General features: G+C 57.4%; 3 protein-coding genes across 15 annotated transcripts in view; 1 reads left to right on the forward strand and 2 right to left on the reverse strand.

Moving 5' to 3' along the window:
- LOC139702779 (cell adhesion molecule CEACAM18-like) overlaps positions 1-27,653 on the forward strand; it is a 50,705-nt gene that overhangs the window by 20,002 nt on the left and 3,050 nt on the right. The window contains exon 5 of the mRNA XM_071604939.1: positions 9,939-10,080. Within this exon, the coding sequence (XP_071461040.1) occupies positions 9,939-10,080 (142 nt within the window). The remainder of the gene's footprint in view (positions 1-9,938; positions 10,081-27,653) is intronic.
- On the reverse strand, positions 889-6,849 carry LOC114082466 (sialic acid-binding Ig-like lectin 7). 5 transcript variants are annotated; one of them, XM_071604096.1, is made up of 7 exons: positions 6,228-6,849; positions 5,764-6,042; positions 5,496-5,543; positions 3,408-3,665; positions 3,009-3,102; positions 2,600-2,678; positions 1,417-2,312 (listed from the first exon to the last, which is right to left on the reverse strand). In XM_071604096.1, the coding sequence occupies exons 1-6, from the start codon at positions 6,661-6,663 to the stop codon at positions 2,606-2,608; spliced, it is 1,188 nt and encodes a 395-aa protein (XP_071460197.1). In that variant the 5' UTR covers positions 6,664-6,849; the 3' UTR covers positions 1,417-2,312; positions 2,600-2,605. The 5 variants fall into 5 exon arrangements, with proteins under 5 accessions (XP_071460196.1, XP_071460199.1, XP_071460197.1 ...); XM_071604097.1 differs by having other exon boundaries at positions 1,422-1,510; XM_071604095.1 differs by lacking the exon at positions 2,600-2,678 and having other exon boundaries at positions 889-1,510.
- LOC114082076 (sialic acid-binding Ig-like lectin 9) lies at positions 17,219-26,861 on the reverse strand. 9 transcript variants are annotated; one of them, XM_071605072.1, is made up of 7 exons: positions 26,242-26,850; positions 25,784-26,056; positions 25,516-25,563; positions 24,375-24,632; positions 23,678-23,777; positions 23,234-23,315; positions 17,219-18,018 (listed from the first exon to the last, which is right to left on the reverse strand). In XM_071605072.1, the coding sequence occupies exons 1-7, from the start codon at positions 26,675-26,677 to the stop codon at positions 17,857-17,859; spliced, it is 1,359 nt and encodes a 452-aa protein (XP_071461173.1). In that variant the 5' UTR covers positions 26,678-26,850; the 3' UTR covers positions 17,219-17,856. The 9 variants fall into 9 exon arrangements, with proteins under 9 accessions (XP_071461173.1, XP_071461178.1, XP_071461175.1 ...); XM_071605075.1 differs by lacking the exon at positions 17,219-18,018 and adding an exon at positions 21,699-21,777; XM_071605073.1 differs by lacking the exon at positions 17,219-18,018 and adding an exon at positions 22,085-22,834 and having other exon boundaries at positions 26,242-26,851.

Consider the following 27,653-nt stretch of genomic DNA (forward strand, 5'->3'; position numbering starts at 1 on the left):
CAAGTACAATGTGCAACATATTTCAACACAGCCAAGAGAGCTCCTTCCAATCTCCCATGACAGAGCAACAGGGCAGACACTGCCGGGCACACAGCATCTTCCCACAGCACAGGGTGTGCCAGGTGGAGCGCAGAGGCTGGTGGGTTGAGGGCGCTCACCTGGGAGTCCCTGTGCTCAGCCCTCCACGCTGTAGGCGAGTGTCACAGCTCAGTGCTGCACACAGTGAGCAGATGTCACCTCTGTCTGTCCATAAGATAGTGACATTAGTGATGGTAGCAACAGAGCACAGCAGTGAATATTCACAAGAGCCTTGTTGTGCCTAAATATGGGACATTTATCAGTTGGACCACACTGACCTGGAAATATTTCTTGAAAATATCAAAGGTATCCACATAAATGATTAGAACTAACACACGCAAAGTGTTGCTGTGAAGGTCACCAAATGGCGACTGTTTCCTCTCCACCTGCCCAGGTGACTCACTGTTCCCCAGTGACACAGTGTGACATCCAAAGGCTGGACTCTCTCCTCTGTCCCCAGGGTGCAGCCAGCTCCCTTCCTAGGATCTCTTGTGGGGCCAGGAGCCTCTCAGAACCCACCTCCTCCCACAGCCCTGCCCCTCTGTGTCCATTGGTTGCTCAGGGACGTGTGCTGCCACCACCCCTGCCCTTCTCCCCACACTGACCACATCCCTGGACACTCTGACCTTCCAGCCCTTCCCAGCGCGTCCTCCCCACACCCTGCCTGGTCCCACATCCCCCAGATCCTCAGGAGGCTGCATGGCCCCTTCTCTGTCCACCCAGGACCCACTCTGGCCCTCCTGACCAGGGCAGCTCAGGGTCCTGCCTAAGTCAAGGTGGCCCATGACTTTCTACAAACACAGTCCTATCTGATGTGTTCTCATTATGTTTATTGACCTTTTTCTTCTTGTCTCCACCATGACAGCACCTTGATGGCACAAGTGGTCCCTTTCCCCCCAGTCCTTTTTCATCTTGGTAAAATGGCAAACCAAAAATGATTGGCATTTGTAACACTTTATAGGACGCAACTCAGTGGCACTAAGCACAGTCACAGTGTTGGACAACATCCGCTCCATTTCTATTACTTTCTCTTCATGCAAGGACACCACGAGCCAGTGGCACCAGAGCTCCTCATCCCTGCGTGCCCCTGGCCCTGGCCACCTCCTACTCTACTCCCTGTGGGCGTGGACGCGCCTGTCCTGGGTAGCTGCTGAGCGCAGGAGCAGTCAGGCCATGGTGCCCCCTGGGGTCTGGCTTCTCTCCCTTGGATGTGGGTTCCAGGTTCAGCCATGTTGGCACAGGTGTCAGAATTCCACTCCTTCCTGTGTGAGGTGCAGGATGTCCCCTCGTGTGGACAGTTCACATTCTGTCGATGTGTGCGTCTGTCCCAGGCGCCCGTGTGGTGTCTACTCTCACCAGCGTGAGCGTGCCACCACCAACACTGGTGTGCAAGGACCTGTTTAGACCAGGCTCCCGTCCACAGGGAACAGATCTAGAGGTGGCAAAGCAGGAACAGGGGGTGATTCTGCAGTCCCCTTTTGGAGGAAATACCAGAAGTTTTCCTCGGGGCTCTACCATTTTACTTGCAAGGCAAAAGGGTCCAGTTTTTCCACATTTATGCAAACCCTTTTTTTTTTCTTATGACAGCTACCTCCTGGGTGTGGAGTAGGATCTCATTTGTTGTCTTTCTTTGCATTTTTTTAGTGACTAGTGATGTGAATATCTGCTCACGTCCTCCTTTGCCACACACACATCACCTTGCAGAAGCGTCTATTCGACCCTTGGGGTGGCAGGTGTTTGAGGCTGTGGCCCTGAGGTTCTTCTGGTGTTGTGACAATGACAGGTGGTCAATGATTCTCGCAGAGGGAGTCTATGAGAAGTACTGAATGTCCGACTTCCTCTAAAGCCATGCAGTGAACACACACGCGCACACACACACACACACATTTACACACAAGTGCGCACACATGTGACATTCTAGCCTGGACCTGAAGGAGAACCAAGACGTGCAGAGGCAGGAGGGGGCGGAGCTGCGTGTCGGGAGCAGGGTCTGCACCTGCCAACTCTCAGACCCCATCAGCCTGGCCCTGAGGGTGTGGGGGTCTGCAGAGGTGGGAGGACGGCTCTGAGGACAGTCCACAACACGGCACTGGGTCCCCTGTTCCCCTGTCACCGTCCATGGGGGGGGACACGTAGCTGGTAAAGCAATGGTGGAAGTGGGCACAGGCTGGAGGCTGGTACTGGGACAGATGGCAAGAGGCAGATCCAGTGAGCCGGGCAGACGATGACCAGGCCTGACCAGGGTGAGGGTGGACAGACATCAGGGAGAACAGGCTTAGGAGGGAACAAAGGCCAGGTGCTGAGGGACCAGGGAGGGACGGCTATGTCGAGGTGGGGACCCACCTGGCTCTGCTACAGAGACAGGGCCCTGAGCCAGTAGCCACACAGGACCCCAGCAGGAAGGGGGAGCTTCAGGATGAGGGCGGGCAGCTCACCTGCAGCCAAGGGGAGGTGGCCAACCTGGGGCCTTGAAGAGAGGGGGGTCCCTGATCATGTGGGATGCGGAGACCGTGTCACTGACCTGAGACTAACTGGTGACAGTGTTTCCAAGCTCCTCGCCCATAGCTGGCCTTTCTGCCCTCTTCCTGCAGGACCTCACTCTGAGGGAAGAGACCAGGGCCTTAGGGGGCAGCTTGGGTACAGCGGGCAGTGGTCCCTGCCCTGTGCCCTGACAGGGGCTGGAGGTGACTGAGGGAGGCTGAGGAGGCCTGATTGAAGACCTCCTAGCTGACACCTGCTTCCCCAATGTTGGGCCAGAACTGGGGACACACAGCAAAGGCCCATGGCCCAGGCAGAGTCCTCAGCACCCACTAGCCCCTGCCAGGCACCAGTGCTCTTGACCACATTGAGTCCCCTTTGCTGGACTCTGGGATTCAGCGCCAGATGCCTGCCCTGCCCACACCTCCTCTCCACCCCTGGGCAGCGCTGACCTGAGCAAGATGAGGCAGAGGCCGAGGAGCAGGATCTTGACAGCCACCTCCCCGATGGCCACCAGGACCACCTGGGCCATGGGCCCTGACCTCCCTGCAGAAAAGTGGACGAGGCCAGAGTCACCTGCTAATCCACAACCCAGGGCCCTCCTCCCACCTGAGGCCATGGACAGGGCTCCTCCAGGCCTCCTCCATCCCTAGTGTGGGGCCATCAGCCCAGGCCGCCCCCCAGGCCCTGACTGAACAGGCCTCTGGACCCCAAGCACTGTCCAGCCTCACAGCTGACTTGAGGCTGAGCAGAGGACCCTCATACCCCCTGCTGGGCATTTGCTCAGAGGCCTGGGACCCGCAGGTCCTTCCTGGCCTGTGGTCGGGTGAGCAGCCCACTGTGACACTCACTCTGCAGTGACAGGCTCAGGGAGATGTGCTGGGAGCCCAGAGGGTTCTGAGCACGGCAGGTGAATTCCCCTCCCCCCCTGAGGTGCTCTGCAGACAGCTCCAGCACCCCAGGGTCCACGGTCTGCGGGGGATACAGGGTCAGGTTCCCCCAGGACCAGCTCAGCCTGGCAGGGGGACGGCTGTCGACAACACAGAGCAGATGCAGAGATTGACCCTCCAGGACAGAAAGAGATGAGCCATTCCCCAGGGTTGTGGATTCTGTGGACAAAGAGACAGAGGGTCAGAGTGACTAAGAGGACAAAAGAAAAGAAGAAGAATACAGGAGACTGCAGAGGGGTCGATTCAGGGACAGACACGTAGACTGAGAGAAACAGAGACCCAGAGATGGAGAGCACGACCCTGGGCCCTGACTCAGCACCCCCCCCCTCCCTGGGTGGTGTAGATCCGTCTCTGTCCTGAAGGGCTCTGTCCCCTGGACTCAGGCCCCAGGTATCTCAGAGGAAGCATCTTGGGCTTCACAGGATCCTCAGGCAAGTTGTGAGTCCAGCCCTAGATTTCAGTTCCCCAGGGGCCCTCGGTGACACTTCAGATGCCAGATTTTCCTGGGGTCTCTTGCCTTGTACCACACCCTCACCTGACGCCAGCCTCTGGTTTATCAGCCTATTTCTAAGAGGGACTCACTCCCAGGCACTCAGAGTCTGATGGACTGGGGGCTCAGGAGCAGGTGTCCCTAAGGCCATGTGACAAGTGATGGGGACAGCAATGTAAATGAGACAGTGAGACGATGTGGTCAGGAGGGCTTCCTGGAGGAGGCGTAGCTTCCTTACACACAAAGTACCCAGTGAAGGTCAAGTTTGGCAAAGGTGATGGGAGGTGGAAGGGGCTCCCCAAGGGGAACAGAGAGCGCCCAAGGACCAAGGCCCGAGGGCACCAGGGAGAGCCCAGGACCTGCAGGGCAGGTGGGAGGGGGTGTGCAGGGGAGGTGGGGGCGGACTCACACAGGGCCTCAGAGGTCAGGGGGGGAGCTTGTTCTTGGAAACTCAGAGGGGGACACCAGAGCTGCCACAGAGCCTGATGACTGTGACTCAGGACAGACCTCCACCCGCTCCCTGTACAGTCAGCCAGCTCCAAGGGAAAGGCCAGGCCTGGTGTGAGGAGGAGGGGCCCCTCAGGCCTGGACAGAGCTTCCCAGAACCAACAGCCAAACAGGACATCACCTGGGCACTGAGCAGAGGGGGATGGGAGTCCCCGGAACTGCCCCTGGGAAGAGGCCTCCTCCAGGGAAGACAGTGCTCATGCAGATCACGCCACCCAGTCGTCACCAACACGGGCAAAGAGGCCTCGGACCCGCTCTCCCCCTCGGTGCTGGGAGGGGACTCCCTGGAGACCCTCTGCCTTTCCTCCAGGTCAGAGGGACAGAGGAGCCAGCTCCTGTGGTTTAGGAATTTACGCCACTGACCCACGCGGGAGGGACACAGGAGACTGTTCCCTGCACAGTCCTGTCGGGGGATGACCAGGGCTGGGCGCATGGCACCAATTTGGTTGTCAGAGGACGCCCACAGAACAGGGTCCATCTGGGCAGTGGGACACCCTCACCACCGAGAATGAGGACCCTGAGTGCTACTGACATGCAGTGACCTCTCAGTCCTCAGGTGGACAGTCCAGGGCTCAGCGCAGCCTACATGGACACTGGTCACTTCTGGGAGGGACCTAGGCTCTGGGGACAGACTGCTGGGCGTGTTCTGCGTGTGCCCTGGACTGTGCCTCCTCCCACAAGCACTTAGAGCAAAGCTGTTGGGGAATAAGAAGAGGAGGCTGGAGGCGGGTCCAGGAGGAGGCTGGGAGGGGGCCTGGGAGCCCAGTTCTGCCGTGAGAGTGTCACCCTGTCCCTGTGGGGGTGAGGGGCAGGCGCTGGAGTCCAGGGAGCCTGGGAGGTTGGGGACAGGAGCTCAAGGCACATGTGGGGCTTAGGTGGGGAGGGGTCAATGGGTTCCCCAATAAGGGGCTCTGTCACCAGGGTGAGGGGACCCAGCCCTGCCCTGAGCTGAAGAGGCCCTGCCCCCCAGCCCCAGCGAGGCCCCTCCCTACCTGGGCCAGCTCCTGGGGACACAGTTACAGTCAGGTTCTGTGGAGAGTCTGGGGCAGGGAGACACGCAGACCTGTCAGTGGGAGGCTGGGGACGTCATCCCTCTGTCCCAGGAGCCTCATGGTGGGGAGGGGTGGAGGCTGCATCCTCCTGGCCCAGCCCCCACATGATTTCAGGACCCAGCACCCAGTGTCCAGGGTCTGACCCCTCTCCCTGCTCCCCCAGGGACCAGCCCCATCAGAGACCCAGGTGTCCCAGCCCAGCTCTTACATGAGATGTTCAGGTGGACGGTCTTTGTCCTGGTCACATTGACTCCAGGCAGGGTCACCTGGCAGGTGAGGTTGGTGCCATGGTCCTGGGGCCGCGGGGTGAGGGTGAGCACCGAGGAGTGGATGATGTTGGGGCCCAGGGAGGACACAGAGGGCCCTTCCCAGGAGAAGGTGGGGGGCGTCCCCTGCTCACAGACCCAGGGCACAGAGCAGGTCAGGTTGCTGGGACGGCCAGACTCCAGGGTCCCAGGGACGAGGATGTCAGGGGTGTGGGTCAGGGCTGGTGAGCAGAGGGGGACAGGGAGGGTCAGGAGGGAGGGTGGGAGTTGGGGCCCTGAGAGAAGCTCAGGCTCTGACCCAGCTGCTCCCTGAGCCCCCAATGCTTGACCCCAACTCCCCCAGGGCAGGGTCCCACCCAGCCCTGTCCTGTGACCTCCCTGAGGCTGCCTTGACCTGGTGCCTTACCTGTCACACGCACTGAGACCATGTCATATAGGTAATTGTAAATCAAGTCTCCTCTCTCCACCCGAAAGTAGTAGGACCCTGCGTCCGTCTTCCTGGCGTCTCTGATGCTCAGGGAGCAGTTGTAGGTTCTTGGGTCCCCAAGGAGCTGGAACCGGCCCTGGGTCTCCTCCCGCACCTTTCTGTCAGGGTCGTTGGTGGCCACTGGAGCCTCAGTGCTCTTGTCCCGTCCCCGGAACCAGTAGCCATGAGCTGGGTCCCTTTTAGTCCAGCGGCTCCAGGGGTAGGAGAATTGGCAGGGCACATGGACACACAGGCCCTCCTGCACTGTCACCTCCCTGGGCACCTTCAGGGTGTAACCCGGCAGGTCATAACCCCCCTGGCCCTCCACCCGCCCACAGCCCCGCAGCAGGGGCAGCAGCAGCAGCAGCAGCAGCATGTCGCCCGGGGCTCAGGGCCGCAGGGGAAGTCTGCCCCCAGAGCTCCTCTCTGAGGAACTAAGAGCCCACAGGAGGAGGCCCACGGGAAGGGGACAGGAGGGGACGGTGTCCTCCTAGAGGAGGAGCTTCAGCCAGCCTCTGCCAGGGCGGCCTCTGCCCATGGCCCCCACCACCACATCCAGCCTGCAGCCCTGAGGACAGAGAGGACAGGGACCTTCCCTGTGTCACTCAGTATCCTCCCTCCCTGTTGACGTATTTCCTTTTTGGTGACATTTTCTGCAATGTCACTCATGGGCTTCCTCTAACCGGAGCCCTGAGTGACCCTGGGGCCATTGATGATTGTAGGGTGAGGAGACAAGGGAGGCCACTCCTCCTCCCTCCCTCAGCAGCCACACACTGTGACACTGTCTCTGCACAGCAGACCTGGACACTGTCCATAAGAAGTTACCACATTGGCGAGAGACACTAAGTCCTCAGGCACCTGGGCCACATTGGGGTCACCCAGGCAGCGTGGAGGGCTGCTCCCGCCCTGGCTGGACTTTGGTTTCAGGGGACTGTGCAGAGGAGGCACAGGGCTGAGTCCTCTATGGTAAAACACCAAGGACGCAGAGGGACCCGGCTGGCAGGTGACCTGAGGGATACAGAACAGGGGATGAGGCCTCATGAGGAGGGACTGGCCAGGAAGACAGTGGGAAGGGAAGAGGCAGATTTTAAAAGGTGCAAAACGTCTCCTCAATCACCAGCCACCAGGACGGACCCCTTCACGGCCATGCTCTCTGCTGCCAGGTTACTCCAGAGCATGTGGACCTGGGGCCTCCAGAGCTGGTTGGCTCTGCCGCCAGGAGTCCCAGGAACAGAAGGGACAGAGCACGAAATGACAGTGTGAACGTCCACCCTGGGGTGGCCAGGTGTGAGCAGCAGCATGCGCCTGAGGATAGTGATTTGCAGCTGGGACAGGTCGGGGGGGTCCTGGGAGGGGGAGCCCTGTGACTCAGGTGGGTTTCCTTAAACCTTTTTCGGGGGGAGACGGGAAAGATGTGTCATGTGGGTAAATGTGCCCCCAGAACAACAGCTCCGTGATTGAGGGCCAAATGAGTATCCTCCAGGACAGGTCGCAGAGCACCCAGGGCCACCGTTGTCCTGCTCCCCGTGGCCACCCCTGCTCCCCTCGGGCAGCCCTGGCCTTCCTCTGCAGTTCTCCATCTGAGCTCACCCCCCCCAACACCATGGCTTCCTCTGAGACTCTGTGCACACAGAAAGTTGGGCTGTGTTCGTCCACTCAGCCCCGTGGACCTGTCCATTCCATGGTATCCCCAGAACCAGCTCCCAAACCTGGGGTGGGGTCGTGCCCTGTGATGGCTGGGGGGAAGGGGGGTTCCACACGCAGCCCCCCTCACCACCCCCTGCATTACCAGTCCTTCCTGCAGCCCTCCTAGGGCCCCCGCTGCCTAGACACCCTCCCAGCAGGAGCAACTGCAGAGCCCAGTGGTCAGAAGGGCAGGTCATGGCCCTTCTGTTTTACAAAGAAAAACAGAAGAAAGGGAAGGAGAGACCTGGGGAAGCCACAGAGAATCTGCATGTAAGAGAGGAACTTCTGAGAGAGCTGGAGAAGCCCTCTTGTTCCACTTCCCCAATTTCAGAAGAAGACACCCAGGTCAGAGTGGTGAGTGCTGTGGGCTGAATGCTGTGTCCCTCCAAAATTCACATGTTGACATCCTAACTGCTAAGAGGAGGGTCACAGTAGGTGGGGACTTTGGGGCAGAGCCCTGATGAATGAGATTAGTGTCCCTTTCAGAAGGGACCCAAGGGAGCTCCTTTGCCCTTCTGCCACAGGAGGACACAAGGAGGAGGCAGGGTCGAGGAGGACACTGGCCTCCCCAGACATGGGATCTGCCAGCCCCTGGGCTGTGGGCTTCCAGCCTCCAGAACTGTGAGGAGCAAATCTCTGCTGTTCACAAGCCCCCAGTTGATGGCCTCTCCCCCACAGCCCAAGGACTCAGAAGGCAAGTGGGTCCCCTCTTGCCTCTTGTCTGGGGCAGCCACCTCATCAAACGTTGTCCAGCAGGGCTGACTGGGCTGGGGGAGGAGAAGTCCCGTCAGATGGGGAGGGAAGGACTGTCAAGTCTGTCCAGGGGACAAGGAGAAGCTGCATTCATGCCACAGCCAGGTGGTGCCCATTCACACTGGGCCCTGAGGTCTGCAGCTGAGGGGTGAAGAGGACAGATCCAGTGGTTTCCTTGAGGGACAGCAACGTCTGGTTGGGGACACACAAGTCCCCAGACAATGCCAGTGCCACAGGGCAGGTGGCTGAGATGGGCAGGCCCAGCTGGGGGTGGAGGGGATCTTGCTCTTCTGGAGAGGAAGGTGAACTCTCAGGGAAAACAGGCAGAGGGACATGGTGGGGACATCGGGCAGACCTGAGGGACATGGGTTACACAGGGGAAGCTGAGACATAGGCCATTCCTGGCTCCCAACACCTCTGAAGCCCCCTCTGGCCTTCTACAAGGACACCAGGATCCAGCCTCCCCGTGAGTGTCACAGCCCCTCCCAGGTCACCTCTCCAGGTCTCCCCTCCCTGCTGTGCCTAGACAGTGCCACCCCATGCTCACGGCTTCCGGTGCTGTCCTCCCTGTCCTCAGTGTCCAGGTCCAAAGCTGCCTCCTCTGAATGCTCCAGACCCTCACATAGGGGCCAGGGAGAATCCTGGGGACAGTGGGGGCTGTCATTTACTGAGCACGTGTCCCGTGCTGGCCACCATCCTACCTGTGTGCCTGTCACGGAATCGTGGACTTGAGTCTAAGATAGGGAAGGCGGCTGCTCCCCATCCACACATCCAGCTTTCTGTGTCGAGGGGAGAGGCTGACAGGCCCAGAGAGCCCAGGACAGGCCAGGAAGCAGGAGGAGTCTGGGGTCTCAGACCCAGGTCACATCCTGGCCCTGCCCTGGCCACCACACGGAGCAGGAGCAGGCAGCTCAGGTTCCCAGACTCAGGTCCCCATGTGCAGTGTCAGGACAGTCCCCACACAGCGTGAGACTGCAAGGAAGGGCCCAGGGGGCTGCCAGCCGGTCACCCCAGAGCCAGCTGTGAGCAGGGGCAGGATGTGGGCTGGACACTCGGTCACACCCCACAGCGTGCTGGGCTCCAGGGACAGGCACCATGTGCTGTGCCCAGAGGAAGCGCTGATAAGTCTTTGAAGCACAGAGGGGGGTGGGCCCAGGGAGGAGGGGTGAATGAGGACTGAGTGGGGTCCTGACCCCGGTGTTCTCTCCCCAGGACCCTCGCCTGCTCCTCCGCCTCCTCCTGGCTTCTCCATCTCGGGCCCCTTGGTGGTGTTCCCCGTTTTGGTGACGTCCCTGGGCTGCGGCCACCTCTGTGGGATCCTGGTCTACGGCCTGGTCAGACTCTACCTCCACAGGTGCCCATGGCTCTGGCAGGGGGGACCTGGCTGGGCTGGGACTCAAGGCCAGCTCTGGCTGCAGAAGGGAAGGCAGGGCTGGAGGGGACACAGGCCAGGAGCTGGCGCAGGTGGACAGAACCCAGGCCGGGGGGGGTGGGGGGGGGAGACAGTGGGGGTGAGCACTGGCCACCACTCCAGGTAGCTGCAGGGACCCCTTCTCCTCAGCCCAGTTTCTCTGTGTTTAAACTGTGGGTCTCGGTCTCTGCCTCGAGGGCAGGGCTGACAGTGGGAGGGTCACATCAGGCAGCCAGCATGTGACAGGGACTCAGTAGTCACATGTTGCCAAGCAAGTGGGGACACAGGGACCAGAGGTCGACAGGCAGGGGGAGATTGGACGGTGTGGTCAAGACCCCGCCCTGCACTAGCTGGACAGGGGCCCTGAGCACGCCACTTCTCCCAGAGCTTCCCCAGCCCCTCCTGGAGGACACTGAGAGTCCCACCTGCCCTGCAGGATGATGTGGGCATTGGGCATGCGCTGGAGGACAGAGATCCCAGTGTCCTGGGCAGAAAGTGGACCAGTGTCTCGCCTTGGCACCACCGTCACTTGGGGACAGAAAATTCTTCAAGGTGGGGGTAAGGTTGTCCTGTGCATTGTAGATCCCTGGCCCCTGCCCACTCGAGGCCAGTAATAAAAACCACGCCCACCCCCAGATGAGACCATTAAAATCTCTCCAGGCACCATGAAGTCCATGTGGAGGGCAAGATTCCCCTGGCTGAGCACCACTGGAGTGGATGTTAATAAACAGCAGTGATACTGTCATGATGGTAATGATGGTGATGGCCAGGCTGGTTACAATGGTGGTGACCATGGTGACGCTGACAATCATGGTAATTCAGTGGTGTAACAGTAAGACGTTCTCGGTGACAGTGGTAATAATGCTGACAATGGTGACTGTCAGCCTTCTGTCACTGCAACAAAACACCTGAGAGAGGCAACTTGTACAGATGAAGGTTGATGTTGGGCCACAGTGTTGGGAAGTCAGTCCTGGTTGTTGGTCCCCTGTCCTGGGGCCTGTGGCGAGGCAGCACGTCACAGCAGGAGTGTGTGGTAGAGCATGCTGGTCACCCACGGCAACCAGCCAGTCCTCGTCACCTGGAATTGGCATGTCCAGTCTCAGTTCAGTCCCCAAGGACCCTCCCATACACCCAGGTGTCCAGCACACCAAGATTCTTCTTCACTGAACAAACCTTCATTTTAAAATTAAAGCTAAATTAAACCTAACTGAAATGCAAACCTTGAGATCACAATTATTTGAAAGGTCTTCTAATTTAAAGGTTCAATGCCGGGGTCCTGCCCTAGCGGGGTCCAGGGAGTCCTGAAGGATGAGTGGCGTCGGCGAAAAGATGAGACAGGAGTCGTTCCGTTGGAGCAATCTCCAGAGACAGAGCTGATGCAGCTTTCTCTGGGTCATCTTTTATTACAATTTTTCGCATCATTATAGATTCAGAATACGTCATTGATTATATAATTTAAAACTTTGCCAAGACATGACATTTCCTGAACCATGATTGGGGGTACAAAAAATGTAACATTAATTTACATTTTTCCAGGATATGTCCTTCAGTTATATAATTATTAAAAGTACAGAATCATTAATAAAATACGTCACTAATTTACATTTTTCAGATTTTCCCAAGATTTACTATTTTTCCCAAGATATGCTATTTTCTTATTAACTAATGCCAAACTACATAACCAGACTCTAAGTCTCCTAACCAATCATTAACCTAAAGTACACTTGTACTTTATTTCTAATCTAAAATTCCCATCTAAAAAAGTCCCTTTAAATCTTATATTTAAAATATCCTAAAGTTTATGAATCATTCTTAAAACATATCAGAAACCTATACAACTAAAAACTTAAGAATTTCTAAACTTAAGAATCTAAATAAAATAATATTTCTAACATTATTCTAAAACTGTGTCTTATAAAGCTGTTTTAATTAATTCCTAAATTTATTCTCATAAAACTGGTTGAGCTACTTTCTCAAAGAATTTCTTTGTTCCTCAGTCAAGGTGCACTAGTTCTCATATCTTTATAATCTTTCTCAATAGAAAGTAAGTTCTAAACATCAATCCACTTTCCACCAATATTAACTATGCTCATCATATATCCCTATGTAAAGTAAGAAAGGGTTTATAAAAAGAGAAAAATATATCTTTATATGTTTTAACTTTCCTAAATGTAAAAATGAGACTACATGTGGTGAACTTTGTGAAATAAGCATACTGATTAGGTTTTCTAAGAGGCCGGAAATATGGGCTTGGGTTCTAGTTGATATAATCAATGTGGTGCCTAAAATTCTCATGACCTTTCAGAGCATGATTGTTGTCCATTATCAGATTTGTCCTCAGTGTACTGAGATAGAAGAACAGCCTTCTACTTTGTCCTTGATATGCTGAGGGGTAGTAGAACAGCCTTCAAGGCATGAACTACCTGTTATGTTCTAGCCATCTGAAATTTAATTTGTTTGGCATTAAGCATACTCAGGCCTCCTGTCAGAAACATAAGCATGAAAATGAAAAGTCCCAATTACATAAAAAATGGTCTCATGGTTTCGGTTTCCCACCAACCAGCGCGGCTTTGCCAGCATTCATCCTCACTGTGACCCTGTCAAGACAGTGGGAGAGCGGCTTTGCCAGCACTTTTTCTCACTGTGACCCTGTCAAGACAGTGAGTGGGGGATCGCCTTCACCAGTTAAACACTTGAAAACATTTTAGTACTGGCTTCATTTAATATTAAATTTATACTACCTTAAAGGGAGGGTCTCTAGGCTTGAGTTAAAAATATGGGAGACACTAGCCATATGCAGGTCTTTAAATTTAAAATGGCTTAAAATTAAATAAGCAAAAAATTCAGGTCCTCAGTCACACCATCCGTCAAGTGCTTGGCCACCCCGCATGGCCTATGGCCACCACATGGGACATGCAGACACAGACCTTCTGCACCATTGCAAAGGTTCTACTGGACACTTGCTCTAGGCCAGTTACATGAGATGTTTTGAAGAGTAAAAAACAACGTCTTTATCAATAAAAAGTAAAGAGACAACCACAAATGATCCTTCCACCCCACCCCTTGAGAAAGCACCCTGCATGGGACAAGGAAAGGCCCAGGTGGGGACAGAACCTCATCCTCAACAGGGCAGAGAGGAGGCAGCTGGGAAAGAGACTGAGAGTGTGCAGGACGCAGGAGGAGGAGCAGGGCAGGGCAGGCCCAGGAGCCTGGGAGGGCAGGGGGAAAGGCCGGGCTGCTGACCTCCACAAGGCAGGGCTCAGAGGACACCAGGTCTCAGAGCTTCCCGCTGAGCAGGGGGGACCCACCTGAGGCCACATCCCTCCCGGAGCAGGCCCCTCCTGATCTCAGGGGCTGGAGGCTGGAGGGAAGCAGGGAGCCCACGTGGCCAGGGGTCCCGGACCCTCCCCTAGGAGACCCTCATCAGCACCTCTGACCCTCACCTGCACTGGGGTAAGGATGGGCACCATCCAGGGCGGATCCTGCTCATCCTTCTTCTGATGTCAAGACAACCTGGTATTGAAAGTCAGGTCTGGGCATGGTGAGGACTAGAGTAGAGGGGACGCCCGCAGTTCATCTCCTCCAGCCCCTAGGTCCTCTGAGACGGGGTTGGTGAGACCTTGGGCTCCTTCAGGCCTCAGTGTCCCCAGGACTTAAGGACCTTGGACCTGACTCCTTCATTCTTCCCCAGGAGGAATCGGGCTACCTGACCTGAGACCTGGAGGACAGTCCCCGTCCAGCAAGGAGGTGAGTGGAGAGCGACGGGGAAGAGCTCAGAGTCCCAACCAGGGACAGCTGCACTGGAAAGGCCTCAGGGTCTCCCTGGCAGCGACAGTCAGGGAGGGAGCTTGAAGACAGAGGCTCCTACAAGTCTGAAGACCCCATCTGGGACCTGAGAGATGACATCATGGGCGGCATGGCCACTGGCCACTCTGCTTGTCAGTCAGAGCTGACCAATGGGAGCAGGCTGGGCGGGTCCTGGGCTGAGCTCTGACTCTAACCCTTCACCTCCTCTCCATCTGCCTCAGTGTTTCCCTTCCCACTTCATCTCCATCATCCCATGCCCTGGAGTCACCAGAGGGGCTGGAAGGGTCCCCAGGTCAGCACTGGGAGGACAGGAAAGGAAGCAGCCCACAAATGCCCAAAGACAGTCGCTTCCCTGGGCGCTGCACTTGCTGAGCTTCTGAGCCATGTTAGAGACCTCAGGTGCTGAATTCTCAGGTGGAAACCTTCCACGCAAAGCGGCAGCTGACAGGATCCCGTAGGAACACGTATGGATCAGTGGACATGAGGGGCAGGCACAGTGTGGGCATGGGGTGTCCCCAGTTTATGTGTCACACATGCAACCAACTGTGGGGGGCTCAGATCTGCAGGGCTATCTCTGTGTCAATTACTCTCTTTAAACTTTCCTGTTTATTCTTAAGTGGTCTCTCCCCCTCACCAAGGGCCTGATCTCTTCACAACCAGAAAGAAAGAGGCAATAAAGTTGGAGCAGTTAAGGACCCCTGAGCTCAGGGTCCATGATACGACATCGGGGCTCTTCTGAGCTGTCTCTTGAATGTCCCCAAACGACTAACTCAGTGTGCTGATCACATGGCACCACAAAGGGACAAAGACTCAGGGGAAGGAGATGGGAAGGAGGGAGGGGGCAGACACTCCTCAGCGGCCAATCCCGGGCATGTGCCGGCCGCCTGGCCAGCTCAGGGGTCCCTGCCCTTGGGGGCTGCCTGACAAACACCCCTTCACAGGGTACTGCAAGACAGCAGCTAGGACAGGGCCTGGCCAGGGAGGCCCCAGGGAAGCGGCCCCAGACTCCCTGTGGAGGCCAGGTCTGAGTTCTCGGGTGGCTGGCCACGCTCGTCTGAAGTCTCTAGAAAGACTCCGCCTGCTTCTTCCAGCTCCGGGGTTGCTGCGGTCCTTCCTGCCCTCCATGTCCACGTGGCCACTTCCCTGTGTCTCTGTCCAGAGGGCCCAGGAGCCTGGAGCCTGGACATGGGACTCTGTGGTCATTGCCAAAGTTTCTCCTGGGATAAGGACACTAGGCACTGGGTCTAGGGTCACTGGAATCCAGCATGACCTCATATTAACCTGATGACACGGCGGGGACCCTCCTTCCCAAGTCACGTTCACAGCCTGGCTCAGGACTTGAACTCACATCTCTGGGGGCGGCTGCAACCCACAGCTCTGGGTGTCAGTGAGCAGGATGACGAGACACCCTGATGCTCCCCAAGCCCTCTCCACTCCCTCCCTCCCTCCTGGTGGTCCCCATGGACTTGGGAGGACCCCTGGAGCCCTGGACTGTGCTGTCATTGCCTCCGTGGTGGCCCTGACCCCCACAGCACTGGACCCAGGGTCACAGCCGCTGTCTCCATACACCCCTGACTGAAGCCACCCACACACCCCCAGGAAGAGCACGGGAGTGAGTGAGCCGGGATGGACTCGTCCAGGGGACCCTCTGGCCACACAAAGGGACAGACATGCTGCTCACGGTGGCATGAGTCTCAGAACACAGCGCAAACTGCTCCCTGCGCTGCCCGTGGGCACAGCCCGGGAGGTGGGCAGGAAAGACACGCAGGGAGCAGAGGGTCCCAAAGGGCAGGAGTGAGGTCCTGACCCCCGGGCTCCACCCACTGTCCCAGGAGGTCACTCCCAGGCCACTCTCCCTCCTGGGCCAGCTACCCCAGGTCTACAGCTCGACCTTGTGCCCTGTTAATTAGCAGATCAGGCCAGGAGATGCCGATTCTGAGGGACCTATGATTTAGGGGACTTCCCAGCATTATCTATTGATCAGGTAATGGACCACGTCAGCCTGAGGACCCTGAGGTTGACCAGGCCACCCCCAAGCGTCCTGTAATCACCAGGCTGACTCAATCAAAGGTGGACATTTCAGGGGAAAGGACAACCAGTGATTTAATAAACAAACAAACAAACAATGGCGGGGAGGACTAAGAGCAGCTCAGAGGGTGGGTAGGAGTCTCCAGGTTCACCTTGGCAGCTGCCCCTCTCCCTGAGAAGCACCAAGGAATGTTGTCTCCTGCACATGTGTCCCCTCTGCCTCCTTCCATGTCAGACGGGAAGAGACCTCGGAATCAGGCTGAAGTTCCAACTCCAGCCCTGCCCCAAGCAGCACAGGAACCCTGAGACAGCAGCATAGCCTCTCTGAACCTCAGTCTCTTCATCTGCACTGTGGGGTGGTCATCTTACATTGTCCCTTGATATTTGTGACACTGCTGTGAATGGGCTGGGACCCAGATTTAGGGCTTTGAGTGCTCCGTCCAGTCCTCGGGTCCCTTGCCTTCCCGCCTACTTGTGAAGTGACTGCCATGATCCATTCCTTCCCTTTTTCCGGTGACGTGTGTCAGTAAGACTTTAGGTCATGTGGTTCATTCTGGGGATAACCCTCAAACTGTGGGACACTTTTCTCACTCCCTGGTTTGGCCCTGGAGGGGGGAGACCATGGCTGCGTCCTCCCCTCTCAGCTCCACCCTGGAGCTCCACGCTCACAGGAATAAGAGACCAGGAGGACAGCCTTCTAGGGGGGACCAGTGTCCAAGGACCAAAGGATGCGTCATGGGGCCGACGGAAAAGGGCTGAGAAAGGCCAGGGGAGGCGTGGGCAGCAGTGAGGACCGAGAGGGCGTGGAGGGAGGCCGCAGGAGGCTGGGATGGGCCACTCGGGACCAGGGAGCCACGGTGAGCTGCGAGCAGAGCAGAGAGAGCTCCCTGTGTCAATGGCCCCCTGACTGCATGCAGGTGACAGGCTAAGGAGAGCCAGGAGGCCAAGGCCAGAAGGAGGGAAGGAGGCCGGGCCAGAGCTGCGCAGGCCTGACCCTAAGGCACGGTCACTTCCTGGAAAGCTGTGGAATGGCCACGCGTGGGCCAAGGGCACAGGCAGGTGTACGCTGCTGCCTCCAGAGGAGGAGCCCGCAGGTCCTGCTGCTCAGAGCACAGGGACCCGCAGGTGCTCAGCACCCACCTGCCAGGCGCCCTGCTGACGGGACCTGACTCCTTAACCCCCACCCGGCAGGCGGACGTCTCAGCCCAGGTTCAGAGAGACTTTCTGTCCCTCAATTCCTCACCTGTAGGGCTTTTTAAAGTTTTATTTTGTTTTAATGTACAAATAGTAACTGTGTGCATTTATCGGGGACAATGTGATGTTCAATAGCTTCATACCCTGAGGACTGACACACAGGGCCAATTAGCCATCCATGACCTGTGACATCCTTCATTCCCTTGTGGTGAGGACATTGAAAATCCTCCCTTGAGGCCCGGAGACATGGCCCAGGTGGTAGAGTGCTTGCCTCACGTGCACAGGGCCCTGGGGTCCATCCCCAGCACCACCAACAACACTCCTCTCTTGCAATATACAGTGTGATGTTCTGTCCTTGAGGACACCTGGGTGACCTGCAGGACAGTGTGGTGGATGACACAGGCCCAGAGAGAAGCACAGCAGGATCTCACTGCAGTGGAGTCAGAAAGAGTTGAGCTCAGGAGCAGAGAGGAGAGCGGAGGCCCTGGGTGGGCAGGTGGCGGGGAGAGAGGAGGTGGCCACAGCACGGAGCGCAGCTGGGAATAGGTCTGGCTTCCAGTTGTGCGTGGCGCCAGGACCTAGAGGCGTCCCTCTGCAGGGACCTGACTTCTCCTTGGCCTGGAAGAGGCTGCGCCTCCTTGAGCCGGGGCCGGTCTCAGTCTCTCATGGCTGGATGTGGATCTCCGCGTACTAACTGTCGGGGGCCTGCTCTCCCTGCGGGTCGCTGGCCTTCACCTCATGAAACCTGAGGGCTGCATAAAGGATCTCCTCATCCTCTGAGGGGCGGGTGGCCACGGCCAGGGGAGCTGGCTCAGGGGAGCGTTCCTCTGCCTGGGACTCGACCAGGCAGCTCTGAGTGGAGAGAGAGGAGAGAGTCAGAGTGGACAGTGGGGAGGAGGCCAGGGCTGCAGGGGTGCCCGTGTGTCCTTCATCCACACAGCCTTGTGCACCAGTGTTGAACTGTCCCTCATGGACACTTCCTCAAGCACCGAATGCTCCACGCGCACCCAGCCTCGTGAACTTCCCCCAACAGCTCCATGGGGAGGTATTATTTCGTCTCCATTTCATAGAAGTGAAACCCGAGGTTGAAGTAGGGACGCAGCACACCCAAACTCCCGGGTAAAATCAGGGTCTCATCTGTTTCTTCCTGACCCAAAGCCCAGTGTCCTCCTGAGGGCCCCGGTGCCAGATCCTAAGCTGGGTGCTCGGTGCACCCTGGTGGACACAGCAGACCTAGGCCCCTGCCTCTTGCAGCTCATTCCTTAATGGACGGTGGTCACAATAAGGACTAATCAAAAACCAAAAATCCAATCGTGCATTATGACAAGATGGGCAGGAACAGGGCACCTGGGAGAGGCTGTGCCTGGACCAGACATGGCGCCCGCCCGGAGATGCTTACAGCCTGATGGGGCTGGGGCAGGAGCCAGCCAAAGAAATGGTATCCCTCCAACAGGAAGAAAAAGGACCCCCAAATGTCCTCATGTGAGTCCCTGGAACCTGCAAATACATTTCCTTGTGAGAGAGACTTTGCAGGTGGAATTAAGTCCAGGATGTGGAGGTGCAGAGGGATCCTGGGTTTGTGTGTGAGTCCAGGGTAGTCACGAGGGACTCTTCAGTGAGGGTGGGGGGACGTGAGGGACTGGACGATGCTGCTGGCTCTGCAGATGGAGAGAGGCCCCGTCCCCCACCTAGGTCCCCAGGCCCCCAAGACTGAAAGGCAAGAAAACGTCATCTTCTGGAGCCCCACGGGGACCAGCGCCCGCTCACTGATTTTATTCCCGGGAAACCAATTTTGGACTTGTGTCTTCCGGAATGGTAAGGTGACACGTATTTTTGTTTGAAGTCACTAAATCTGTGGCAAGTCTTACAGCAGCAGCGGGAAGCTAATAGAGCAGGTCAGGCAGCAGAGAGCCATGGGGGCTCCCCCAGGGGTCCCCTTCATCTTAGGCCTTTCTCTGCCCACCCTGGACAGCAGATGGCGCCACAGAGCTGACCATGACTTGGCTCCTCCCCCTGCCTCCTGATTCTCTGAGGATTCACACTCAAGCTGCTTCTCCACCCTGAGGCCCCTAGCCGTGCTCCTCCCGGACTCTGCAGAAGCCGAGGACGCAGCCGCACACCTTCCCCACGCAGAGGCCCTCTGCACTGAGCTACGGGACATCTCCAGGCCCATCCACCGCCCTGGCAGCCCTCTGTCCTGTCCACACCTCCTGATCCCTGAACCTCAGAGTCAAGGATTCTTCTCTGCAAGGTCCCTTGGTGGTCACATTCAGTCCCCACGGCCCCTCGCCATCAACAGCTGTGACATGCAAGCCCTCCTACCCGCTCCCCCTCCTGACCACAGACTCAGGCCAACAGTGTGCAGACGCTCCTCAAGTTACAGCCAATAAACCTACCATAACTAAAAAGGTCAAGGTCAAAAGTGGGCTTAGTGCACTGGACGGCCCAAGAGCACCAGTTTACCTCCCCGACCTTTAAGCACGCTCACCACACTCACGTGAGCCTGGCACTGGGAGAGCTCTCACGCAAAGTCTGTTTTGAAACGAGTTTGAACAGCCGCATCCACAACAGGGCAGCGCAGTCCTCCACAGAGCGCTGGTCTACCTCGGGTGTGGCTTGTGGGGGATGCTGCCCCTGCCCAGGACCACAGCGTGTCATGTACCACCCATCCCTGGTCCCGGAGAAGGTCAACATGCTAAATCTGAAATATGGCTTCTCTGAGTGGGTGCTGCTTTGCATGTTCGTAAAGTTGAGGAGTCGTCCATGGAAACACTGTGAGTAGGGGCTGTCAGTACTCGGAACCCCTCCCTTGTCCAGAAACTAAAACCTATTTCAACAGAACTCCTCCTTCCCTCCCCCAAGTCCCCTCCTCCTACCTCATCTGGTCCTCAGTGGTTGGCGCCTCCATTCTGACTGCTCAGGGCAAAGATCCCGGAGTCACGCATCCTGGATCCTGTCACTCAGTCCCCGCTCCCTGTCCACAGTGGCCCCACTCAGCTGACCTCAGGAGCCAGCCAGAGGCCAGTCAAGGTTCCAGCCAGCATGACCTCCTGCCTGGCAATGCCTCCCAGCCTCCTTTATAACCTCCCGCCTCTGCCCCCTCACACACACACACACCTGCTCCCCAACACACACACGCGCACACTCACACACACATACCTGCCCCCACCACACACACACACAGGGTCTCTCCTGCACACAGCAGCCAGAGGACACCCTCCTGCTGCTCAGGCCTGCAGACCCTGCACAGCCCCACAGCAGATGGGATTTGCATGAGCTCAGCCTCTCCCAGCTGATCTCCTGGGGTCACCTGCCTCCCTCTGTAGAGCCCAGGCTCTGCCCTCACCCTTGGGCAGCCTCCTGTTGGAGTAACTGCACCCACTGCTCCCTCTGCCTGGAACCCTCACACCACGACCCCTCGTCACTACCCTCGCCACAATGGGAAGAAACTTGGGAGAGCCTTCCATCTGATAAGGGCCCAAGAGCCAGGCTGCAGAAGGAACCCTGCAGCACGTCAGCACAAAAGACAGCCCAAGGAGACAAGTGGGCAAAGAACGTGACCAGACATTTCTCCAAAAAGATACAGAAGTGATCAATAAGCACACACACAAAAATCTTCAGTGTCACTAGTGATCAGAGGAATGCAAATCAGAACCACAGAGAACTATCACCTCACATGGATTAGAAGGACAGTATTAGGAAAATAATAGGAAATCAAACAACCACAACAACAACAAAAAACAGTGTTGCCAAGGATGTTGAGAAATGGGAACCTCGAACGCTTCTGGTGCATGTAAGATGGTGTAACTTTTGCAGAAACAGGCAGTTCCTCGAAAATTAAAAATAGAACACTATACAATCCAGAAATCCTAGATATGGGCATAAATCCAGAAGACTAGAAAACAGAATCTTGAAGGGATGCTCACACAGCTGTGCATTATTCACAGTAGCCGACAAATAGAAGCAACCAGAATGCCCATCAACAGATAAATGGGCAAAGAAAATGTGGTGGATATTATTCACCCTTAAAGAGAAAGACCTTCTGTCACATGCTACACCACAGACAAACCTTGAGGACGTGTGCATGACATAAGCCAGTCACAAAAGGGCAAATCCTGTACACGTCCACCTCAGTGAGGCCCCAGAGGAGGCAAAGGCTTAGAGACAGAGAGTAGGAGGGAGGCTGGCGGGGTGGGGGGGGCCAGGAGGGCAGCGGGTTGTGCTCATGGATGGAGACGAAGTGCTCCGGGGATCTGCTGCCCAGCTCTAACTTCAACACGGCTAAGACGGTGAAACTCACGCTGCATGGTTTTCCACCCTCGAGGACAGATCTAAAAAACAGAAGCTCTCAGCCCCTCCCAGTCCTGCACCCTTCCTCCCCAGAGTAAGTCTCTCTCGTTGTGCCCATGCACCACCATCTGTTTGCTTGGTGGCTTGCTGCATCCCTCTGTCTAGAAGAGAAGCTCCGAGCCTCAGGTTTGCTGCTGTGTCTCATAGATGGGTCCCTGGCCCCTACACAGCTGGTCCCTGGTAGGTCTCGGGGACATCCCCTGAGGGGTTAAGGAATTCCAGAGCAGGCTACTTTGCTGCCCAAACTCTCCAAAGCAGGCTCTAGATACAAAACACAAAGGAGGAGGGTGACAGGGCCCTAGAGCACGGAGGGTGACAGGAATGAACAGTGGGACTGCAAAGAGCCTCTGAGAGGGAGGAACGGGCAGGCCCAGGCCCAGAGGCACGAATGACCTTGTTCTGTTCTGGGGGACCAAAGTGAAAGCCCTCTGCAGAGGAGCCCAGTGTGGGGGGCGGGAGCAGGCTGTGGGGAGGACAGGGCCAGGAGAGCGAGCTGGGGACTCACCAGGAGAGAAAGATTAAAAAGGGGGAAAAAGTCAGAAATTGAGATAAATATTTTAATGAAAAGATTTTAAAAATTGAAATTAATGCCAAAATTCATGGAAAACAAAATAAACCCAGCATTAGTGAAAGTGTCAGCTGAGCCAACTGGAGGAACACTCTGTTTGCATGTTTTAGTGACATTTTTAATGGTCAGCTTTTTTAGAGAACTTTAAAATAACTGAAATGGCCACGTTTCATTAATATGTAGCACAGCCTTTTCCTAAGTTGAGGATCTGATGTCCCCACCAGCCCTGAGGTCATTGTCCCTCCTGGCTCTGCTGGAGATGAACACGGGGACGGTATTTACAACCTACTCTTTGCTTCCCTTCTGTTCAGGGGAATGCGGCCACGCTGCACAATGTCTCTGGACTGAATGACAACCTTAAGTCACCTTAACTAACTTTAGTTACCTAATTCTGTCACTATTTACATTTTTGATATCTTGCTCATTATGGATCTTTCATTAATTTTGAGCTTAAAAAAGACAGCTCATTAGAACACTATTTGTCTCCATTCCTGAGATTTTCTTGGCACCCCTTAAATTTTCACTGAAGGCAAGGGGCTCCTTGGCTCCCCCAGGCTCCTGACCTGATGGGAGGTAGGGGGCCACCAGGGGCTGAGGAGCTCACTTTCCCTGTGGGTCAGCCTTGCCACAGGGCCATGCTCACCATTTGCACAGACCCTGTGACACAGCAGATCCTCATGCCACAGTAGCAGAGCTGAGCAGCCACAACAGGGACAGGGGATCAGCAGCCAAGGGGTCTACCGTCTGGCCCTGCAGACGATGTTCAAGTGCAGAGGAAGTGGACACTGGGCGCCTGGAAGATGGCACCAGGTAGAAGGGGAGACAGAGGCGGGAGGTGGACAGGTCCAAGGAAGAGATCCCGAGCCCCTAAACATGAAGGGGTCAGGGAGTGCAGGGACTGGTGCTCGCTGCTCTGAGGAGACATGATGTGACACAATGGCTTAACAGGAGACAGCAGAACAGAGGGGGCATCCCTCAGGCCTGGCCAGGGAGAAAGCAGGGAGGAGGGTGCTGTCAGCAGCCCACGGTGTGGGCATCCAGGTGGACAGCCGGCTGTCCTGGGGAAGAGGGGAGAGCAGCTGCGCCACCCTCAGCAGAGCAGTCCTGGGGACATCTCCGGGAGGTGTGGCGATGCGCCATGTCACTCACCTGAGAGGCTGGGCCCTGGACAGCGTTGGTATCCCCTGAGCCTGCCGCTGGCCTGGCGGACCTCTTCCTGTAGGAGCGCGCTCTGAATGGGGACACCAAGGAGCCCTCAGTGGGGCCAGGGTGGCGCAGAGGGCAGAAGGCCGCCCCACCCCTGCTTCTTGCTGAGCCCAGGAGGGCGGCCAAGTGGGAGAGGACGGTCCTGTCCTGGAGGCTCCTACTGGGAAGGCAGCTCCGGGCTCCGGCCTCCGAGAGTGGGGACAGCCCGGGAGCCCCTTGCTCGGACGTGGTCCTGCGTGGCTGGCTCCCCCAGAGCCCACCCGGACCTCAGGTGCCCTGGCTTCACACCCTCGGCCATCCAGGTCCCTCCAGCTCAGGGCTGGGCCCAGCTCGCCCTCCTCCTCTCCAGGGTGCTGCCCGGCCTCCCCGACGCCCGCCAACGCTCACCCGAGGAGGAGGAGGAGGGTGCAGGACAGGAAGAGCAGGGAGGTAGCTCCAGCGCCCCACAGGGCCCCCCGCGTCACTCCGGATAGAGGCCCCGCTTTGCCTGTGGACGCACCAGAGGGAATCCCTTTGCCGACTCAGCTCCCAGGATCCCTCCTCCTTCCCTGCTGCTCCCTGCAGGACCCTGGACTGAGCTTTCCTGGTCCCTCTCCCAGACCAGGAGAACTAGGATGGGGGGGGGGGGCGCCGTGTGGTTATTAAAATTTGGTCTTTTGTTCATCATAGAATTTGTTTGCATCCATTTTTACTTTTTTAATTATTGCATCGTGATCTTATTTTCGCTCAGTGTCTGGGCGGGTTCTGTTCTCACGGGGGTTTTGTTTGCTTTTATTCTTGGCTTCTGGCTTCTGGCTTCATCCTAAATGTTGTGCCCAAGGCAAATGCCTCAGGAGTCCTGGCCCACAAAGCAAGGGCCCTGCTGCCCAGACCACCTGTCTAAGGCCCACCTGGCCTCCAAGATCCACCCACCCCCCCTTGGCCCAGCAGGGAGAGGACAGCGAGGCTCTGGGTCCCAGGCCCCCAGCTGAGGGCAGGACAGAGATGAGCTTCCCTCTCAAGCCAAGGAGGTGCCTGCAGGGACTGGTGTGGGGCAGGTGCTGTCCCCTCCTCCTGGCCCTCTCCAGCCCACTGTGACACTCACTCTGTGGTGACAGGCTCAGGGAGATGTGCTGGGAGCCCAGAGGGTTCTGAGCACGGCAGGTGAATTCCCCTCCCCCCCTGAGGTGCTCTGCAGACAGCTCCAGCACCCCAGGGTCCATGGTCTGTGAGGGACACAGAGTCAGGTTCCCCCAGGACCAGCTCAGCCTGGCAGGGGGACGGCTGTCCACGACACAGAGGAGACGCAGAGATTGACCCTCCAGGACAGAAAGAGATGAGCCATTCCCCAGGGTTGTGGATTCTGTGGGGAAAGAGACAGAGGGTCAGAGTGACAAAGAGAGCAAAGGAAAGAGAACCCTGGAGTCCAGAGAGGGGACCCACACACACTCATGGACTGAATGAAGCACAGGAAAACACACCCTTGACCTGGGCCCACGAATATGGCCAAGTTGATGTTCCTGTGACGGATGTGTTTTCCTGTACCTCCTTCAGCTATATTGACTCAAGCTCTTAGACCAGAACATGTGGCTCAGCTGTGTTTTGTGCTCAGGAGCTGAGCTCACTGACGTGCACACCCAGCTGTGGACGGAGGCTCAGGACCGTCCACTGCACACTCCTGTGGGCTGAATGGACTCAGTGCTGGTTGGCAGAGGACGCCCACAGAACAAGGTCCATCTGGGCAGTGGGACACCCTCACCACCCAGAACAAGGACCCTGAGTGCTACTGACATGCAGTGACCTCTCAGTCCTCAGGTGCACGGTCCAAGGCTCAGCTTGCATGGACACTGGTCACTTCTGGGTGGGACCTAGGCTCTGGGGACAGACTTCCGGGCATGTTCTGCGTGTGCCCTGGACTGTGCCTCCTCCCACAAGCACTTAGAGCAAAGCTGTTGGGGAATAAGAAGAGGAGGCTGGAGGCGGGTCCAGGAGGAGGCTGGGAGGGGGCCTGGGAGCCCAGTTCTGCTGTGAGAGTGTCACCCTGTCCCTGTGGGGGTGAGGGGCAGGTGCTGGAGTCCAGGGAGCCTGGGAGGTTGGGGACAGGAGCTCAAGGCACATGTGGGGCTTAGGTGGGGTGGGGTCAATGGGTTCCCCAATAAGGGGCTCTGTCACCAGGATGAGGGGACCCAGCCCTGCCCTGAGCTGAAGAGGCCCTGCCCCCCAGCCCCAGCGAGGCCCCTCCCTACCTGGGCCAGCTCCTGGGGACACAGTTACAGTCAGGTTCTGTGGAGAGTCTGGGGCAGGGAGACACGCAGACCTGTCAGTGGGAGGCTGGGGACGTCATCCCTCTGTCCCAGGAGCCTCATGGTGGGGAGGGGTGGAGGCTGCATCCTCCTGGCCCAGCCCCCACATGATTTCAGGACCCAGCACCCAGTGTCCAGGGTCTGACCCCTCTCCCTGCTCCCCCAGGGACCAGCCCCATCAGAGACCCAGGTGTCCCAGCCCAGCTCTTACATGAGATGTTCAGGTGGACGGTCTTTGTCCTGGTCACACGGGCCCCAGGCAGAGTCACCTGGCAGGTGAGGTTGGTGCCATGGTCCTGGGGCCGCGGGGTGAGGGTGAGCACCGAGGAGTGGATGATGTTGGGGTCCAGGGAGGACACAGAGGGCCCTACCCAGGAGAAGGTGGGGGGCGTCCCCTGCTCACAGGCCCAGGGCACAGAGCAGGTCAGGTTGCTGGGACGGCCAGACTCCAGGGTCCCAGGGACGAGGATGTCAGGGGTCAGGGCTGGTGAGCAGAGGGGGACAGGCAGGGTCAGGAGGGAGGGTGGGAGGTGGGGCCCTGAGAGAAGCTCAGGCTCTGACCCAGCTGCTCCCTGAGCCCCCAATGCTTGACCCCAACTCCTCCAGGGCAGGGTCCCAGCCAGCCGTGTCCTGTGACCTCCCTGAGGCTGCCTTGACCTGGTGCCTTACCTGTCACACGCACTGAGACCATGTCATATAGGTAATTGAATTTCAAGTCTCCTCTCTCCACCCGAAAGTAGTAGGATCCCGCGTCCGTCTTCCTGGCGTCTCTGATGCTCAGGGAGCAGTTGTCGGTTCTTGGGTCCCCAAGGAGGTGGAACCGGCTCTGGGTCTCCTCCCGCACCTTCCTGTCAGGGTCGTTGGTGGCCACTAGAACATCCTTTTTCTTGTCCCTTCGCCGGAACCAGTAGCCATGAGCTGGGTCCCCGTTAGTCCAGCGGCTCCAGGGGTAGGAGAATTGGCAGGGCACATGGACACACAGGCCCTCCTGCACTGTCACCTCCCTGGGCACCTTCAGGGTGTAACCCGTCAGGGCATAACCCCCCTGGCCCTCCACCCGCCCACAGCCCCGCAGCAGGGGCAGCAGCAGCAGCAGCAGCAGCATGTCGCCCGGGGCTGCAGGGCCGCAGGGGAAGTCTGCCCCCAGAGCTCCTCTCTGAGGAACTAAGAGCCCACAGGAGGAGGCCCACGGGAAGGGGACAGAGGGGACGGTGGCCTCCTAGAGGAGGAGCTTCAGCCAGCCTGTGCCAGGGCGGCCTCTGCCCTTGGAGACCAGCCCCCACCACCACATCCAGCCTGCAGCCCTGAGGACAGAGGGGACAGGGACCCTCCCTGTGTCACTCTGTCTCCTCCCTCTCTATTGACATCCTTCCTCTTTGGTGACAATATCACTCAAAGGGCTTCCTCTAACCAGAGCCCTGAGTGACCCTGGGGCCATTGATGATTGTAGGGTCGGAAGACAAGGAAGGCCACTAGGGTGAGCCGGACACCTCTCCTCCCTCCCTCAGCAGCCACACACTGTGACAGTGTCTCTGCACAGCAGACCTGGACGGTGTCCCCAAGAAGTTACCACCTTGGCGAGAGACACTAAGTCCTCAGGCACCAGGGCCACCGGGGTGAGTTCTCTATGGTAAAACACCAAGGACACAGAGGGACCCGGCTGGCAGGTGGCCTGAGTGACAAAGAACCCAGGCTGAGGCCTCATGATGTGGGACTGGCCAGGAAGACAGTGGGAAGGGAGGAGGCAGATTTTAAAAGGTGCAAAACGTCTCCTCAATCACCAGCCACCAGGACGGACCCCTTCACGGCCATGCTCTCTGCTGCCCGGTTACTCCAGAGCATGTGGACCTGGGGCCTCCAGAGCTGGTTGGCTCTGCCCCCAGGAGTCCCAGGAACAGAAGGCACAGAGCACGAAATGCCAGTGTGGACGGTCCCCCTGGGGGTGGCCAGGATTCGTGTGAGCAGCAGCATGCGCCTGAGGATAGTGATTTGCAGCTGGGGCAGGTCGTGGGGGTCCTGGGAGGGGGAGCCCTGTGACTCGTGTGGGTTTCCTTAAACCTTTTTTGGGGGAGATGGAAAGA

The sequence above is a fragment of the Marmota flaviventris genome, chromosome 18, assembly GCF_047511675.1.
Source record: "Marmota flaviventris isolate mMarFla1 chromosome 18, mMarFla1.hap1, whole genome shotgun sequence".
NCBI classification, from domain to species: domain Eukaryota; kingdom Metazoa; phylum Chordata; class Mammalia; order Rodentia; family Sciuridae; genus Marmota; species Marmota flaviventris.

What these genes read in the sequence shown, in the direction of transcription:
- LOC114082466 (XM_071604095.1), bottom strand. Translation starts at nt 6,663, where the DNA reads ATGCTGCTGCTGCTGCTGCTGCTGCCCCTGCTGCGGGGCTGTGGGCGG. An exon ending in GGTCTCAGTGCGTGTGACAG is followed by an intron (nt 6,043 to 6,227) that starts GTAAGGCACCAG and finishes TCTGCTCACCAG; the next exon opens with CCCTGACCCACACCCCTGAC. An exon ending in CGTCCACCTGAACATCTCAT is followed by an intron (nt 5,544 to 5,763) that starts GTAAGAGCTGGG and finishes TCCCTGCCCCAG; the next exon opens with ACTCTCCACAGAACCTGACT.
- LOC114082076 (XM_071605072.1), bottom strand. Translation starts at nt 26,677, where the DNA reads ATGCTGCTGCTGCTGCTGCTGCTGCCCCTGCTGCGGGGCTGTGGGCGG. An exon ending in GGTCTCAGTGCGTGTGACAG is followed by an intron (nt 26,057 to 26,241) that starts GTAAGGCACCAG and finishes TCTGCTCACCAG; the next exon opens with CCCTGACCCCTGACATCCTC. An exon ending in CGTCCACCTGAACATCTCAT is followed by an intron (nt 25,564 to 25,783) that starts GTAAGAGCTGGG and finishes TCCCTGCCCCAG; the next exon opens with ACTCTCCACAGAACCTGACT.